This window comes from Magnolia sinica, chromosome 14 (genome assembly GCF_029962835.1).
Source record: "Magnolia sinica isolate HGM2019 chromosome 14, MsV1, whole genome shotgun sequence".
Classification (NCBI taxonomy): Eukaryota; Viridiplantae; Streptophyta; class Magnoliopsida; order Magnoliales; family Magnoliaceae; genus Magnolia; species Magnolia sinica.
The window spans coordinates 6,220,414-6,239,728 of record NC_080586.1 but is presented as its reverse complement, the minus strand read 5'-3'; the positions used below and the strand labels follow the sequence as shown (position 1 = coordinate 6,239,728).

Sequence of the window (19,315 nt, the reverse complement as noted above, 5' to 3'; positions counted from 1 at the left end):
GAACATGTTCAATCCATGACCATGCAAAAAAAAAAGTATCCTTTTCTTCAGAATCTTGAAATAAAAGGTCATAGCGTTGTGAGGGTCTATGGAAACACCTCAACTAAATAAAAGAAAAAAAAGAAATTAGAGAGAGGCCCACACCCAATAGGTGTAAGTTACATAATAACACCTGCCACGCCTCTGGATTTTAACCAGGCTAACCATCTCTCCTTGTTCATGGAAAGGAGAGACGGCATCTGCCCCCATAAGGACAGGAACAGCCTTCAGGCTTACTTGTTACCACACGTGTATAAGGTGCCTGCCAAGCTGCCTGTGCTCAGCTAGAATTGCGTTGCTTGCCCTTGCACCCAGAGATGTGGTTAGGTTGGTTTTGACTACATTGATTATACCTCAGTGTATGACAAAGCCAATGAATAGCTGCCTCCTTCAGCTCTCCATCTCACCAGGGCACAAGGTTCTGTTATTTCCATCCATTGAATGTGGGGCTGTGGAATGAGGTCCATTGGATGGCTCTCAGTCTCCAAAGGTTTGTTTAAGGATTGTGGTCCATGATGACTCTGTTCCTTGTGGCTTCAGTTGAAAGTGCTAAGAAGGATAGGGTAGTGATAAGGTTCTTACTGGTTCTATCAAACAGGTAGTGTAAATTCTGGTTGCTTTATATTAGGGACAATTGAATCTTTTGAACATTCCACCTGAAGTGCAACACATTAATATATTTTCAGTCATCAATTTTCTTTATTAAGCTTATTGGTTGCTGGGGTACAGTTGTGGAATGGTGGAATAGGATTCATTTAGCCGACCCCAATTAGTTGGCATGCGGCTTAGATGATGATGATGATGATGTTGTTGATAATGATGAAGCTTATTGGTTACTGGCGTACATTGTGGTGAAAAACAATCTGTTGTTTGAGTTGCTTCAGTTGGTGGAATAATGATTCCATTATTCTTATTCTAGCCTGCCTGATAGAAGAGAGTAATGACTTCTGCCAGCTAAAAGGAAAAGCCTGCAAATTGAATGCTAAGCTAATTGTAATCCATGTAGATTTTTAGTTGACTTGTGCTCTATTCATGCTTCGACATATTGTGCTGGTTCAATCCATTCTCTCGTAATTATTGGTGGAAGAAGATTCCATATGTGATTTTATACTCTGATGAATCTTATCTTTCATTTGTATTATCTTCTTTTTCTTTTTTTTTTTTCAAATTGTTTTCTTTTTCCCAGGTCACATCCAAGCATTACACAATTCTAGCAGAGAAGGACCATTACAAGTTCAACAGTTTAGAGAATTTCTTGGTGAAGTATATTGTCCTTGATGTAGTTTTGATACAATGGAAGTAGCTCATTCATATGGAAAATGATTATATGTACTTGAAGCTTATTATTCCTTCTACACATTCACTTGTTCTAGTAATTATCACTGACAAGTTCTATCTTAAACTAGGTTCTGCCAAACATGGCTTCCATTCCAGATATTAAAGCAGCCTACTATGATATTTGTGGTGTTGTTAGGTCAATTAGTGCAGATTACAAGGCAAAGGTGATCCTTTGTTTTTATATGTTGTTATTTGTGTTCAAGGGTGATGGAGCTTTATGGTAGATCAGTAAGTTGCATGTTTTCTCAGCCATTAATTGCTTATTGAGTTCCAGGTGGCATTGACACATGGACCTGAGAATGTTAAGCCTCAAGTGAAACAAACAGATGAGAGTGGAAGGTTCTGCTTCGAGGTACGTTGGCCTACATTGGCATTGCAGATGTTTTATTTATGCCCTTCTTTTTGGCGTTCTAATTATTTTTTAGTCAACTTATTTTGATTTGGTCATAGGCATTTTTTGCCATTTTTTATTGGAGGTGTAACTAGATGAAGAAGAAAGAGTAAAATGTAATTCAAAACTAGTTCCACTTGTGAACCTTCGGCTTTTTCTATTGGTATTCTTTGGTAGGATGGCCATGGCACAGTTCTTCCAAAAATAGAGAGTAACTGAGCTTATGCCCCATTCTTCTCCTTTAATTTGATTTGTTTTCACCGGGGACCTGGCAAGTTTGGCTCCCCTGGTGCCAACCTTTTTTTTTTTTTTATATTATTGGATGGTGCTCACTTATTTCAACCTTGAACTTCCTCAGAATGATTAAGACTATTGCATTCAACTTCATGAAGCCAAGACTACAATAGATATGTAGGCATGATAACAATGGATCCTGAATGTAATAGTCCTAATCATTCTTCAGAAGTTCAAGGATTGTAGTGGTTCCATCATGCCTACATATTTCGACTCATGGTAATCAACCATGCTTATAAGTTTAATAGAAGTTTATACTAACCATTGTAAAGACTATGGCACATGCACAAATTTAGACTGTTGTTTTAATGAACTTGATAATTATTTGTGAATTTTTCAAAGAAATTTGTTCCCACATAAATGTGGATTATTCCTAAATAATTTGCAAATTATTGAGTAATTGAAAAAAAAATCTGAAAAGTTGATTTTTCTTTATTCTGTTTACCCAATTCTTCTTGAAAATTTGTGTTCTGGATTTTTTGAGCATTTCTTCTGAATTTTTCATGGATCGCAAAAATTTCCTCAATGAATTTTCCCAAATCCAAACTTTCTAATTATCGCATTTACCTGAGCTTTTATTGTTATTCTGGGCTTCGAAATAAAAATTTCAAGTTGTTCTAATGAAAACTGCAATTCTACTTTTGAAGTGTCAATGATTACGCTTTCCCTTGCTGACACAATCTTGCTTAAACGAATTTATCTTTATTATTCTACTTGATAGCTATCTAGTTCGTTTCATAAAATTTGTCAATTTTCTCATGAATTGTTCAAGAGATGTAATACTTCTTTTGTTTCATTTGCATATGGTATAGGTTCCTCCTGGTGAGTACCGATTATCTGCTTTGGCAGCAAAAATGGAGGGTGCTTCCGAGCTTCTGTATTTGCCTCCTTATCTTGACATTACAGTTAACAGTCCACTGCTTAGTGTAGAATTTTCTCAGGTAAGTTCCTCTCCTGGATGTTTTTATTATTATTATTATTTTTTTATATTTTCGCAACATTGTTCAGGACTGCTCTTTCCTTAAGAATATATCACTATCATAAAACAAGGGTGTTGAAGCTATATTTCCATGCTTGGGTCTTTAAAATGATCTTATGCATTTAAGCTGAAAATGCAGGTTTCAGATGACATTTTCTTACCGCCGATATTTTTCTTCCAAAACTCAGGCACAGGTGGACATTCATGGAACTGTTTTCTGCAAGGAGGTGTGTGGTCCATCTATTTCTATTTCACTTGTAAGACCAGGCAGTAGGAGCAAAGAGGAAAGGAAGACCGTTGCCTTGACTCATGCAAGTAGCAACTTCATGTTTCCAAAAGTTTTTCCTGGCAAATATCGGCTTGAGGTACTGCATTTTTCCTTTAATCTTTATTCTCTTGGATGTACACTCAGTTTGCACTCTTCTTTTTCTTGTAAAGATGCATGAGAAAGTCACATGGAGTGTAACTGCTTAATCTTCATATTTACCTTTCAGCTATCTACATCAGTTCTTGTCATACCTTAACAGCTGGGAATTGGCAATCGTATATCCACATATACACAAGCACTACTTTTATTCATGTACAACATAGTTCTGAAAGAATTATTGAGCTTGCTACAAACAGCTTATTCTAGAATTTGAAATTTCTGCCAGCGGTTGCCAGCTGAAAGGATTGATTAAATGATTTGTTTTCTCTTGCCCACAGCAAAGGAAGCTTTCTTATCTGATTAAGATCTACATTTCATGTACTTGTGCTTTCCATCTCTCTAATTCAACCACTAATTACCTCTGATTTATTTGTTTTTTATGCTTGGTATTTAGGTCAAGCATGAATCTTCATCAGCCATATCTGAAGAGGATAATTGGTGTTGGGAGCAGAGTGCTATCGATGTGAATGTGGGCACTGAAGACAAAAAAGGGATTGCTTTTTTTCAAAAAGGTTACTGGATAAATATAATTTCCACCCATGATGTCGATACGTACATAGAGCAACCTGATGCTGCAATCGTGAATTTGCCAATTAAGGTAGTGTTTCCGAAAAGTGTGTTCCGCTTTGAAATGCCATGCTGTGAAGAATGCAAACTTATCATGCTTTTACATGTAATAATTATCTAAACTCTTTGTTCCTGGAATCACAGAAAGGGTCACAGCGGATATGTGTAGAATCTCCTGGATTGCATGAGCTTCATTTCAGGGACTCGTGCATTTTCTTTGGGAGCTCATCAGTGAAGTTTGATACATTGAACCCATTGGTATGGTGCTTATTTTTATATTTGATGTTGCCCTTTTTTAGCCCTATGTTTTGTTCTTTCTTCAGAAACTTTGTCATCTATTTCATGTTGTTGGCACAGCCTATATATTTGACGGGAAAGAAATACCTCCTTAGAGGAGAAGTCAACATTGAATCAAGCATGCATGATGATGCCATCGAGTCACCTAAGAATATCATCGTGGACATATTGAATAGGGACAATGCAATTATAGATATGACCGATGCTAGACTTAAATCCAATGGAAACAGTCAAACAGGGGAGTACTCCATTTGGGCTAATCTTGGAGATGAACTCATCTTTGTTCCTCGGGATTCAAGGTACATGTGATTCGTTACTGTTATGCTGGATGGACTTTTATTTATTTATTTATTATTATCTTTTCAGATTTTAGGTAGCCTAGAAGTTGCAGATGTTAAAAACAAAATTTGCATCTCCACTTTATAACTTTGCAGCAAGCATGTGTTTAGTCTTGATATATGTTTTATCAACCAAGAGGCAGTATACTGTATTGTTCCATCTATGATGCCCAGATATGGATATGGACATGAACATATGGATATATGAGAGCTCGCATCTGACTTCTCATTCCCCAAAATCTAGGAGTGGATATGCATACAGTTTATCCCTTTTAACCTGTCAATACCATGTGAAATATGTGTAGACTTAATAAAAGAATGTAACACAACGTATATGGTCAAACTGCATCCTACAAGGATGCACAAAGTATCCAGTATCAGTATCAGTTGAAACAATGTGGTGGGAATCTCGGTTTCATTATTCCAATGGTTTCTTAAGAGATGCAGGTCATAGAGTTTTGTCCTCAACTGCAGGGTGATAAGGTCCAATCTACTATTTGACTATTTTGATTGCCTTGCGCTTTCCTTGATATTTATTCAATTAGATATTTACTATAAGGGCGTGTTTGATTTTGCGGTGAATTGGTAAATATCATGTAAAAAAGTAATAATTATTTACCCTTACATTTACAACGTACCTGATTTGACTGCTTACTTTTTGACATGAAAGCCAAGAATATTACAAAATATGTGGGTCCTACTGTAACGTGTTTTGCTTATCCACACCGTTCATCCATTATTCCAGTTGAATTCATAGCATGAGTAAAAAATTGAGGCATATCCAATACTCAAGTGGACCATGTCATACAAAAAAGGGAATCGAATACTTACTGTTAAAAACTTTGTGGGGCCACTATTTTTTTTGGCGTGGGCCACTTGAGTGTTGGATTTGCATCATTTTTTTTCTCATACTCCAAAATATTGTAATAAAACAGATGGACGGAATGGATATATCATATGCATTAACTTGCAGTTCAAAAATTAAAATTATCTCTTTTGAACCAATTTCAAAGGCACAAATTCACATGAATTTTCAAACACGGTGAAATCGTAATAATTACCATTGACCGTTTATTTCCCATTGCTCTTGAGAAATAAACAGGCCCTAAAGGTCTTAGATCTTGGATAAGGAACATGACTACACGATCAGTTTTCAATGACCAAAAAAAAGAAAAGAAAAAAGTTCTGCTTCGAGAGGGCCGAGCACCTTATACTTGAAATTCATATGTAGAATATCAAGTTCAATATCAGCAATATTTCTTTGTTTTTCAGTGGTTATTGGCCTCCACTTTATAATCACTGCATCTTAACTTCTGGGAAAAGAGGCTGGACCTCAAATGATATTTGTTTTGGTGCAGCTGTTTTGCTCTGATAACATCTCTCATTTATGACAGGAATAATGAAGAAAAGAAGTTCATGTTTTATCCTAGACAACGTCATGTAAGCAGCTTTAGTTAATCTCATTCCATGTCTTAATATGTGTTCCATCATATCTGGTTTTAGTTAATACTTTTTGTTTCTTTCAATAGGTATCAGTTACAACTGATGGTTGCCAAGCTACTATTATGCCATTTGTTGGTCGATTGGGGCTGTACATTGAAGGATCAGTTTCTCCAGCTCTTTCCGGTGTTGACATCCGAATTGTAGCAGCTGGAGAGAGCAGCAATGCTTTGCTACAGAAAGGTGAATTAGCTCTGGAAACTAAAACAGGACCAGATGGTTTTTTCATCGGAGGGCCCCTATATGATGATACAAGTTACAGTGTTGAGGCTTCAAAGGTTTGTATCAATTATAAGTACAGACAACAAATTCACCTTTCAAAAAAATCAATTAGGAAGTACAGATAACAGATTCTGCTTTTTCATTCCAAAAGAAACTGTGTTTTTTTGTTTGACCCAGCATCTATACAGCTGGGGCCCACATTTCAGCATCCTAATCAGTTCATGTTGTTGGCCACATCATGGATGGGTTGCACATCAATATTTCTTGTATCTGATAATCCTAACCTTCCAATTGGTGGCCTAGGAAGGGAAAATTACAACTAGTGGTCTACATTTAATTGAGAAATTATTAGGGGCAGATTTTTTGCGGTATCTATTGTCCGGCCCTCCTTACAAGTGGTATGTACTTTGTATATAAAAAGGGTGCGCCCACAAGTACAGTTTGTTGGCAGCGAAAATTGCTCATTTGAACATTGAATTTTTCCTTGCTTCAATTGTTGTTGGATGTGATTTGTCTAAAAGAAATTTTTTATGCATTATCTGTTTTCAATGACAAAATGTTTTAGAACTACCATTTGTTCTGCATCGAAAGTCGTTAACCTCAATGAAACTATGATGGAAACCACACATCTACCAGTTCGAGGCCTTCTTCCTTCCAATTGTTGTGCACTAAAACAACCTAACACCATTTTTTTTTTCCTTTTGCATTCTTGCAATCTGTAATGGCTATTATGTTCCCTAATATCTTGGTAAGAGAACTTGCTTGCCCTTGTAGACGAACAGTCTGGAACATCCTACACCCAGATCCATAGCTCAACTGGCAGACTGAGTGGAGATGCCTCATTTCAACACTTGAGGTCTTGGTATCGATCCCTAGTGGGGGTGGCTAACATGGAGTGTGTGTACTGACATGGGTGTGTACTAACAAGCTAACCATATATATATATATAAATTTATTTTTATTTAAAAAAAAAAAAACAATCTGGAACATCCTCTCCCAAATGTAGTCAAGGTGTTTCACCTAGTCAGTGTTCAAAGCATGGTATGACAAAATGGTTATGCAATGGTAACGGTGGTAGCCGTTGCACATTTTGGGGCCAAAAAGGCCATTATAGAAGAAATGGCCTGTAACAGCTCCATAACGGCCCTGTAATGGTCCGTAACGGGGCTGAAACAGATTTTTTTCATAAGAAAAAAGAAGGCCGTAATGGCCGTTATAGGGGGCATTACAGCCCGTATCGTAACAATGTTGGTGGCCATTACAGCCACTATTACTGTCATGGAATATCTTGCTTCAAAGTTTCAGTCTTGCACCACATATTGCAACCTCATGATATGTATCACATACATCACGTAATGTATCATAGTTTGATGGATACATTGGCAAAACTTTTGGTAGATGCCTAAAAGTGAGTTCATCTCATTTTAGCTAACAATAATTATGTATTAGAGATCAAGATCTCTAACACATAATTACTGTTAACTGAAATGAAATGAACTCATTATGCATTAGAGATCAATATCTGTAATAAATAATTATTAACTAAAATGAGATGAACTCGCATTAGGCATCTACCAAATAGGATCTAAGAAAATGGTGGAATTTTTCACTTTGCTAAGTGTTTCATTGAGTATATTACCTCATCAATATGACAAGATTGATCTCTAAGTCTTGAACTCTTATCCAAGCCTCATGCATTAATATTTGGGGAGTAACCCTCTGCAATGATACAGCCAATCCTTGAAAGTCCTAAGGGTGCTGCTTTCAGCCTTATCATAGTCCTTTATTACTATATGACCTGGAAAGTCTACTTTTATCCTGGGTTTTCTCCCTGCATTTTCACTATAGTATATAGCTGATAGCCTGATACATCTTTGAGTAGGACCTATGTTGGTTGTCTTATTGTCTTCTGTGATTACGGCAGTTCTTCCTTCTTATTTTTCTTTTCCTTTTTTAGTTCTGTTTTTTTAGCAGTAATATCAAAGTAAAGAGGCAAAAGCCTCACAAATTACAAAGCCACCCAAGAAGAAGACAATAAAGTACAATCCCTGAGAGCCTTTACATTAGATGCCCACTCTATCAGATCAGATTTAGCCCTCCCAAAAGCATCCAAGACACACATCTTCGAATACGAATGCACCTGTTGTTCCTCTCATCCCACTAGCCAAATTCTCGCCAAAAAGGCTAATCTCCATAGCAGCCTACCTTTCTTCCCATTCCTTCTCACATGCCCAGTGAGAAAGAGACTTTCAATTGAGCCCGGCATATTCCAAATCATACAGAAGATCAACAGAAACCTGAACCACATCTCACAAACGGGCAATGAATAAAAAGATGGTCAGCCATCTCCTCATTTTGCATACCACAGGATACAAACATTGGTAATCACAATCTCCTCTTCCACAGGTTGTCAATAGTTAGAACCTTCTTCCGTCCCACCAACCAAGCCAATGCAGTAACCTTGGAAGGAGCCCCATAGCATAATCCCTGAGTCTTATTTTATTTTATTTATTTATTTTCTTTCCTAGCTTAAATTCAGAATTTTCATTTGATTCATTAGATGAAATGCTCAAATTATGTTTGTCTCTTACATTCATACTTGTTTTCTGCTACTGCATGTAATGAATAGGTGTGTTCTTATTTGGGTCATTTATATTAAGGTGAAACTGTGGGTTTGCATGCATAATGCTCTTGACAATGTAATTTGTCAGGGTACATTTTCTGGAAATATGTACTTTAGTCCCTGTACACTAACATTGCTTTTATATTGTGCAGCCTGGGTATTATCTTAAATCAGTTGGACTTAATTCATTTTCCTGCCAGAAACTTAGTCAAATTTCTGTGCATATCTATGGTGGAGAAGAATCTAAAGAGCTATTTCCTTCTGTTCTATTATCATTGAGTGGTGAAGATGGCTACAGGAACAACTCAGTTACTAGTGCTGGTGGAAGTTTTGTATTTGATAACTTATTTCCTGGAAGTTTCTATCTGCGTCCGCTCCTCAAGGTGCTCTGCTGAATCAATTACATTTTACTTATCTATGATGTTACTGATTTCATAAAATAGAAGTGTGTGGTACAATTGCGTTAAGCTGCTACCTAGATGTCATTCTTTTTCTTTTCTTTTCTTTTTTGAAATATAATATTATTTTTTTTACACACCCCCTACATGGGCACTAGAACCCAGGACTTCAGTGTTGAAACACCGAACGTCTACCACTGAGCCAATCATTGAGACCCTACCCAGATGTCATTCATTTGGCAGTGAACACCTCTATTCTCTTCTGTGCCAACACCTCATTTGCTATCCTCGACCAGAACACTAAACTTCTCAAATCCCCCATTCCCCCAAATTAACATCACAAGATTATAGAGTCGCTCTCAGTGATCTGTTTTTATAAAAGGGTTATTAACCAGTGAGAGGCGGGAGAGGTCAAGTTTGGACAACTTGGAGTTTAGTTGCCCATCTTCTATGGAGGCCAATTCACTCAAGAGGCTGTTTTCCGAGGACTAAGTCAAGGCTGCAGTGGATTCTTTGGGAAGGGACAAGGCCTTGACAACTTCCTATTGGCATTCTTCCAGGTCTTTTGGTAAGCCGTGAAAGGTGACGTTTTGAGATTTATGGCGAGATTCTTCGAGAGGGAAAGGTTATCGGCTGAGATAGGGACATCCTTCATTGCAATTATTCTGAAGGTGATGGGCGTGGATAGATCTGTATCTTCCTAGTGTTTTGGGAAGTTGTGAAAGGTGATGTGTTGAGATTTATAGTGGGATTCTTCGGGAGGGGAAGGTCGTTGACTGAGCTAGGGGCGTCCTTCATTGCAATTATTCCGAAGGTGGCGAACGTGGAGAGTTAAAAGGATTTTAGACCAAATAGCTTGATTTGGGGGCCTTATAAAATCTTGCTCAAAACCTTAACGTCTAGTAATGCAGGGGCATTTTCACATCGGGCTCGAGTGGAGTGGCTTGTGGGATGCAGTTGCACACTCGGGGTGGGCGGCCTGTATGAGGCGGAACTCATGTGATGTGGGGCCTAGGATGGGGGTTCGGCCGAGGACCTAACCTATGGGATATGGGGCTTGGGCTATGAGATAAAGGGATTGATTCACCACACTATCAGTTCGAGCTTTTAGTGCAAGTGGTTAGTTGTCCTGCATCACCTAGGCTCGGAGCAATACTGGCAAGTGTCATTTTCAAAAGTCAGGGTATGTTTATTGCAGGTGATAGATTTATGATAATGCACTCATAGCGCACGAGTGTATTGATTCTTGATATGAGGAATGTTTGAAAGGCATTATCTATAAGTTGGACATAGAAAGGCTTATGACCACATGGACTTGAACTTTTTGGAATCACATGCTAGGGTGGTTGGGGTGCTGCTTGAAGTGGACAAGGTGGATGAGGGAGTGTATTCGTTTGGCTAGGTTCTCAATTCTAGTTAATGGATCTCCCGGATTTTTTTATTAGCTCTGGAGACATTATGCAAAGCGATCCGCTCTCCCTTTTACTATTTGTAGTGGTGGCTGAAGCGCTGGGTAGAATGTCAGAAGAAAGGGGGTGTTGACTATTAACAACCTTTAGAAAAAGGTCAATGGTGATGCCCAATCAAGGTGTCCCGTATCCGTTACGATATGGCCGTATCGGCCGATACGTAACGGTAACGGCCAACACCGTTACGCGATACGGGGTCGAAACGGGCACCCCCCGATTCTGTTACCGTAACGGCCGTTACGCCCGTTATGGGCCATAACGGCCGTTACGTCCCTGTAACAACTGTTACGGGCTAAAGAAAATAGGAAAAAAAAAAAGAAAAAATAAATAAAAACCATACCTTTTTTTTTTCTTTCTTTTCTTCTTCTTCTTCTCCTTCTCCTTCTTTTTCCTCTTCTTCTTCTTCTTCTCGGACTGCTGCGGCTGCGGCCCTGCTGCAGGCCTTCTTCTTCTTCCCCCCCCCCTCTCTCTCTCTCCCTCCTTTTCTTTTCGGTTTCGTTCTCTCTCCCTTCTTTTTCATTTCGTATCGGAAAACACCGGCTATATAGCTGCTATAGATACGTGTCATGCTAAGACGAGCGCTGACACTCCTCGAGCTCCGAGTTGTACGAACGGTTCAAAGGAGATCAAAGTTACATGGGCTCCACAGTGATGTATTTATTATATCTACACCGTTCATCTATTTTTAGAGATCATTTTAGAGCATTACCCAAAAAATGAATCATATCCTAAGATCGTCTGGACCACACCAAAAATAGCAGCGGAGATAATGATTTTCACCGTTAAACAATTCGTAGGCCCCACCATAATGTTTATTTTCCATCCAATCTGTTCATAAGGTCAAAAAGACCTGAATGAAGAGGAAAAACAAATTTCATATTGATCTAAAACTTCTGTGATCCCAAAAAGGGTTTCAATGGTAGACATTAAATCCCCCACTGCTTTTTGCAATGTGGTCCACTTGATAATTAGATCCGTATTATTTTTCGTGTCAAGCCTTAAGATGAGCTCGTCAAATGAATGGACGGTTTAGATATAACACATACCTCATGATCAGACCCACAAGACTTGCTGACGACAAATGAATGGACTGCGTACGAGTTACGCAGCACGTCGCACGAGTTGATAAAAGGTACACGTGCCACGGGCCCCACCATGATGTATGTATTTTATCCATGCCGTCCATCCATTTTGCCACATCATTTTAGGTCATGATCTAAAAAATTAGTAAGATCCAAATCTTAGGTGGACCACATCATAGGAAACAGTGTTTATAGAATGCTCACCATTAAAAATTTCTTAGGGTCCACTGTAATGTTTATTTTCCATCTAACCTGTTAATAGGGTCACACTGGCGTGGATGAAGGGAAAACACACATGTCAGCTTGATCTAAAACTTTTGTAGCCCCAATAAATATTTAATGGTGGTCGTTTAATTATTGTTGTTTCTTATGGTGCGGTCCACCTGAGCTTTGGATCTGCCTCATTTTTGGGCTGATGCCCTAAAATTATTTGGTAAAATGGATGGACGGTGTGGATATACACATTCATCACGAGTGGGGTCCAAAAAACTTTGACACTTGTGTGCTACACTTCACAATCCGAGTCCTACCTAATTCGGGCCCTTAAAAAATTGTACACGAGACATGTATTAACTTAAAATTTACCAATTAAATTATGGTCTGTAATTGCTAACTCAAAATGCCAAAATCAAATTGTTTGAATAGTTTTAATTGTTAATTTGTGGACGCTTATTTTTTAAAATAGGGCCTTTTGATTTTATTTTTTTTTCATGATTCACTATCCAATAAATGTCCATCAATTCACAAGTGGGATAATGCCAATAAATTGCATGAATTTGAGGCTGATTTGGGGCATGGATTGGTCCTTCAAGTCAGCCCCAAATTGGTAACGCCATCTACCTGAATTTAATTTCATTTTTTAAAAGAACTATTGGGAGAAATGATGTCAAATTGTTAAGTATATAAATTAGATATTTAGAAAATTAAATATATGAATTTTGTAGTCAAATTTAGGTTATCTGGTTCATAAATTCATCAGACAGTCTGATACAACTTCTCACCAAAGAGTGGACCGTTACACCACCATAAACATGTTCCAATTTATAAATGAATGCATATTTGGAATGTTTAGAATATTCCGGATTTAATTCATATTTTTTTATATTTTTTTGGCAAAAAGAAAATTTTACATCGTTACGGGCTGTTACGCCCCCGTATCGCCATTACACTCCTGTATCCGTATTGGTATCGGAGGGCACCGTTACGCCAACCGATACCGATACAGGATACCTTGTGCCCAATGTATGCGTCATGTGCATGGAAAACACCAAATCAATCGATCTTTTTATGCATTGTCTATTCGCTTGCAAGGTGTGGTTTAGCCTCTTCAGGATGTTCAATGTGTCATGGGTGATGCCGGTGTCGATGGGTGATTTGTTCTTGGTTTGGCACGGTGTCAAGCTTAATAAGCAAGAAAGGATTGTTCTAAGGATGTTCTTGTTGGCTAGCCTTTGGGTGCTTTGGGGGGAAAGGAATGGCATATATTTTTGAAATATTAGCAGCTTGGCGATGGAGGTTTTTAGTCTGGTGAAGCTTTATGTAATGGAATGGGCCTCTTGCATTACATCCCTTTTGGGATTCAATTTCTCCCTTTTGTTTGGGTTGTTGGTTTGTACGCCATCTTGGCTCCTTTAACAAAATATCTTTACTTTTGAAAAAAAAAAAAAAAAACACGAGATTATGTTGTCACTGTGAATTGGAGATGAAAGATCGTAATACTTGGGTTTCAACCTTCAAATTTAAAGCCCTTAACAGATTGACATTTTCCAGTTTTCCTGACATCATGTGAATGGCCTCATGGATAGTTGTGAACAGCAATAGGAGAGAGAGCATACACTTATTGATTATCACGAGAGCTCTTGACAATTCTCAAGAGACCCATAAAGGAGAATAGATAAGCAAGTAGAAGATTGGACAACCACAGACCATTTTCTTGACTTCTCGTCAAAGCCCGTCATACCAAGCAGATAATCTTGTAATTCCTACTTGAGATGGTCATTAGGTCATACACTTCTACCTGTCTGCTTTGTAAAGGATGCCAGAAATTATCTCTGAGAGTTCATACAATCATTTTGCTGTCGAAGCTCCATAAATAATTTGTCAGCCTTTGGCAGATGCACCTTGAAATGGAGAATGATTGAAGCTGACTACTTTTGACAGACTTAAGCTGTAGGAGACTAATTGACTAGAATCCTTCACCTTGACTGCCCTCCTTGGGATAAAGGTGGTGAAAGTTGCTCAGGATCCCTTGCTAATACACCTCTCATTCTCCCTCCCTCCCTCCATCCATCCAAATTCTCCTGGTAGAAGGCGATGTTGAACCTGTCTGGCCAGAACTCTCATCTTTCTGAACTATCTTGAGCTTCCACTTATTGATAGATTACTGATAAATTGAGGTTGATACTTTAGCAGTTGGATTCCAGACGTCACACTGATTTTCTGCCATTCTCAAATTAAGTTCTAAATGGATCGATCGTCCTGCCCATGTGGGCTACCAGCTTCCTCTTCTAAACCATGGTTTACAATATTTGTCTGATATGGCTTAGTTTTGTCTGAGTTATACCAGTTTCAGTTAGCAACCAAAATGGGACTGAAAAAGACCAAGTCAGGGCAAGTCACAATGGTTTTGGATCCCAAATTTAAATCCATGTTCAACAAAGGCATACAAAACGAAGTTTTCAATTTGCTGATAAGAAAAGGTGTTGAATTGTTAACAAAGAATGAAAGAACTAACAAGCTGCTAGTCCTCTCCAAAACTGCTATTTAAATCCATGTTCTAGCTAGTTGCAAGTTGCACTCCAAAACTGCTATTTAAATCCATGTTCAACAAAGGCCTACAAAAATGAAGTTTTCAATTTGCTGATAAGAAAAGGTGTTGAATTGTTAACAAAGAATGAAAACGAAGTTTTCAATTAGTGGAGAATTTATTAAAAGGGGACTAAGGTCCCTATACGAAGATCCAGTTGACTACGACCTTCAAGCGCAAGAGCAATGGCAACAAAACTTTAATCATTTTGGATATCAGAACTTTTTGGAAATCAGAACCATTTTGGAAATCAGAACTTTTTGGAAATCAAAACTTCAATAATTTAGTTTTGCGGAGACTTCTTGTGGGTTTCTCATCAATCTGGACTCAGTGCAATAATAGATGCTTTCGTAATTAACATCCTTGTCTTGACGACATGTTCTGGAAGGCCAAATTGGATGTGGATGCTTGGGACTTGATTCTTCTGCCGTTTGTCAGCTACTTTTTTGAGTCTCTAGATTTCTTTTGGTCTGGTTCTATGTAATTTTCAGGGTGTTGATTCTTCATCTTTACGCCTTTTTCTTCTCTTCAACAAAGTCTGTGTTACCTCTCAAAAGAAAGAAAGAAAGAGAGAAAAAAAAAAAAAAAAACTTTTAGCAGGCAACTGTTACAAAGTGGAAAAGAAGAATTCTGTCCACACCTGTTGTGCTAAGAACCCCACCATTGATGTTTTTACCTTTGGAAATGTTAATTAAGAGCAATAGTGCTAGTGCTAAAGAACTCAATACACATTTAGACTATCTTTCTTTCTTTTTTCAAAAGAAGAAGAAGAATAAAAGATCCGTCTTAGCAGGAATATTAATTCCATGTCAATTTTTAAAAATAAAAATAATATTTTTGAGATTTCATATTCATGCTGCTTTCTCAATGCTAAAGCTAATGTATCGTTATATCATCTCTACCAATGTTTCCCCCTATTGTAGGAGTACTCCTTTTCACCTGCAGCGCAGGCTATAGAACTTGGATCTGGAGAGTCTAAAGATGTCATTTTCCATGCTACCCGTGTTGCTTACAGGTTTGTCTAGTTCCTCAACTCATCAACGGTCCCTACTGTTGGAAAAGAATCACTGAAGCTCAATTCTTGAATTTCTTATTCTGTTTGGGGGTTTCAGTTTCTATTTTGTTTCTTTTCAGAAGACCTTAAGAAGTCTGATCTAATAAAAAATAATCTAATTTTATTTTTTTTTTCCTGTGAAAGTTTATGAAACACTGCATTTCTCGTTTTCAATCTTCTGTGTGTCATATTTTATGCTGCCTGATGCTAAAATGATTTGACTTTTGCAGTGCCATGGGTACAGTGTCATTACTCTCTGGCCAGCCCAAGGAAGGTGTGGTCGTCGAAGCCCGGTCGGAATCAAAAGGATACTATGAGGAAACAACAACAGATTCTTCAGGTAATTACCGTTTGAGAGGACTTCTACCTGACACAACCTATGTAGTAAAGGTGGTGGCAAAGGAAGACCTTGGAAGCATAAAAATTGAACGTGCATCTCCACAATCAGTTGCTGTTGAGGTGCGTTTTTTTTATGTATGTCATTCACTTGCTCACTCGTTCCATGTAGCTGATATATTGTTGTCAGAACCTATTATCTATAACATGCATTTAACTGCTGCCAGCTATCTTTTGGGTTCATTCTCATTTCTCACTGCCTTCTATTACATTAGTGGTTGCTTGCTTGATGGGTCTTGTTCTCATGACCAAAAGTACATAATGTTAAAATTGATTGCTTGCACCATTTCTGTCATGAATCAGCCATCGAAGAGAAGTAAAAAACAGTTGCCACTTTAAAAAAATGAGGAAGAAAAGTAATATGCCCAATTTTGAGTGAAGTTTGAACTGAGGGGTTTTGTTTTTCTCTTCCGATTCTGTATCTTTTCTAGGATACATTTACTGCTTCACTTATTAAATGTTCGAAAAGCACTTAAAAATTTGCAAATTGATTTTTTGGTCCACTTCATCTGTACCGGAATCTTGTCTCTTTATTTATGCGTCTCCAAAGTTCCAGGAACATTAACGTTGTTTGTATCCTCTTTCAGTGGAAGGCCTCTATACGGTTTGAGATGGTTGTGTTAGTTAATATCTTGTTCACTTGTACATTTTCTCAGTAGAAGTCTGCTTCCAAGTTCTATCAAACATAAACTATCCAAAATTGAATACAGCAGATTAATGTCGCATTGGAGTTATGGTCTTGATCATTAGCAAATACATAGCTAGCTGATGTGCAAGGTTCCACACGTGGGGTTTGTGGTTTGGGGATCCATGCTGTTGATATATGGGCCCCAGCGTGGATGGGGGTTCACAGGAAAATCCCAGCCTTTTGATATGGCAGGCCCATGGGATCCCCATCCACTGTGAGGCCCATCAGGTCAGCAATTTGGATCCCTGAAATATGGTATCCTTGTGCAAAGAGATGCTATACGTTTGCTGATGAGCAGGATCTGTAGTTCCTTTGTTTGTGGCATCATTCTGTTTCTTGTTTGTCTGATTTTTGGGGTTGTAGAACTAACATCTGATTCTCAATCACCTATTGAATTTATTTATTTTTTACCCCCCCCCCCCCAACACACACACACACACTCACGCCATAGTGGGATTTCACCACCTATGAATACTCGAACCCTTGACCGGGTGTTGAAACTCCCAAGAATCTACCACCAGAGCAAGAGTAAGGAACCACCTATTGAATTTGCTGCAGCACATGTGATTGCACTATAATGCTTTGTTCCCCTCTTTGTAGGTTGGATCTGAGGATATCAGAGGCTTGGACTTTGTGGTATTTGAACAGCCAGAGATGACTATCTTGAGCGGTCATGTGGAAGGAATCGGTCTTGATGAACTGCAGCCACATCTCTCGGTTGAAATCAAGTCGGCCAGTGACCCATCTAAGATTGAGTCAGCCTTTCCATTGCCGCTTTCCTACTTCTTTGAAATACACGACTTGCCCAAGGGTAAGCACCTCGTGCAGCTTAAATCAACACTCCCATCAAGCGTCCATAACTTCAAATCTGAAATTATGGAAGTCGACTTGGAAAAGCAACCCCAAATCCATATGGGTCCACTCAGATACAAGGTTGAAGAGCATCATCACAAAATGGTAAGTCATCAGCGTCCTCCAATATATTTTTTTCTTTATAGTTTTTGGAAGAAATACAATACTGATACATATGTTTCATTTCATGCAGGAGCTAACACCGGCTCCAGTGTTTCCTCTTATTGTAGGAGTGTCTGTCATTGCTCTATTTATCAGCATGCCAAGGTGAATAGTAATACAAGCTCTCACATCTTTTTCACTTATAGTCGATGTTAAAGCCAAATTGGTAAAATCTTCTTTTGTTCTGACCATACAGGTTAAAGGATTTATACCAATTGACCGTGGGGATGACCCCTTTAGCATCTACCCCGGCCTCTCTTAAAAAAGAAGTGCGGAGGCCAGTCGTGAGAAAGAGGACATATTGAAGACTCCCTGGAGTCAAATCTCATGGAGCCTTTGAGTTTTGATTATTACTCTGCTAATTCTATTTCTCTAATTTTGGCCAATCATGAGGTTCCTTGGGTTAGCATGATTGAGAGGACTTGTATATTCTGATTTCTCATTGATTTCGCATTTCACATGCAGAAAACTAGGAAACTAAGGTCGGTCTGTAGTACGGAAATCGAGTGTTAGCAAATGATTTTTTCCCCCCTTCTCCTCATCTTTTCTGTTTGGGTTTCTTGTTTTGTAGTTGGAACTACTCTAATCCGATAATGCATGGTGGATGCAATGACCTCGCTCAGACTTTTTCACCCAGATGGCATTTTGGGGTAGAAATGGCCCATCTTCCAGATGTGGTTTAAATAATAATATAAAAAAAGTCGCTTCCACACAAGCAGCTCGGTGGATATTGATCCATTTCTCTTTGGATTTCTATTAAAAAAAATAAAAAATGCCATTGTTTGTTCAAATGTGCTGAACCTTATGCTGTGCTGTAGTTCAAAAATCTGGTTAATCCTACAATCCTAGTCATCCAAGCAGTTTGACTATACCACTCAAAAGATCCCCTTAATTGGACACTGGCCAGATACAGCCAACATACGATAAATCATAGCTATTTATGAGTTGTGGTGACTATGGAGTAGGGCCACCCGATAAACGGTCTGGATCTTGTACAGAGTAAAATTTTCCAATTTCACAGGTAGAATATAAAGGCTTAAAATAAGCCAAAAGGATATTTGGTGCAACAACCAAGACTTTTTGGGAAGCGGATTGGGTGGCGAACCCAACGCGGATTAGGTGGTCTTGCCAACACCACTCCCAACAGTGGTGGCGTGTCGATGTGTCGGGCCCTGTGGGGGCCAACATGATGTATTTGCTTTGTATCCACGCCGTCCATCCGCTTTCCCCTCATTATAGGGCATGAACCCAAAAACGAAGCAGATCCTGAGCTCAAGTGGACCACACCATAGGAAACAGTGGTAGTTGAATGCCAACCGTTAAAAACGTCTTGGGGGCCACAAAAGTTTTGGACCAAGTCGATATTTGCCTTCTTCTACATCTGACTGGCCAT

At 38.5% G+C, this 19,315-nt stretch overlaps 1 protein-coding gene across 1 annotated transcript in view; it reads left to right on the top strand.

Annotated features, from left to right (window-relative positions):
* The window catches only part of LOC131225505 (uncharacterized), a 50,497-nt gene extending 32,034 nt beyond the window's left edge, over nt 1-18,463 (top strand). The window contains exons 12-27 of the mRNA XM_058221042.1: nt 1,226-1,297; nt 1,446-1,541; nt 1,652-1,729; nt 2,875-3,003; nt 3,230-3,406; nt 3,863-4,066; nt 4,180-4,293; nt 4,393-4,631; nt 6,065-6,110; nt 6,200-6,448; nt 9,168-9,398; nt 15,694-15,785; nt 16,055-16,283; nt 17,509-17,865; nt 17,954-18,027; nt 18,119-18,463. Of these exons, the coding sequence (XP_058077025.1) occupies nt 1,226-1,297; nt 1,446-1,541; nt 1,652-1,729; nt 2,875-3,003; nt 3,230-3,406; nt 3,863-4,066; nt 4,180-4,293; nt 4,393-4,631; nt 6,065-6,110; nt 6,200-6,448; nt 9,168-9,398; nt 15,694-15,785; nt 16,055-16,283; nt 17,509-17,865; nt 17,954-18,027; nt 18,119-18,227 (2,496 nt within the window). The 3' untranslated portion in view covers nt 18,228-18,463. The remainder of the gene's footprint in view (nt 1-1,225; nt 1,298-1,445; nt 1,542-1,651; nt 1,730-2,874; nt 3,004-3,229; nt 3,407-3,862; nt 4,067-4,179; nt 4,294-4,392; nt 4,632-6,064; nt 6,111-6,199; nt 6,449-9,167; nt 9,399-15,693; nt 15,786-16,054; nt 16,284-17,508; nt 17,866-17,953; nt 18,028-18,118) is intronic.
* Nucleotides 18,464-19,315: the final 852 nt, after the last annotated feature.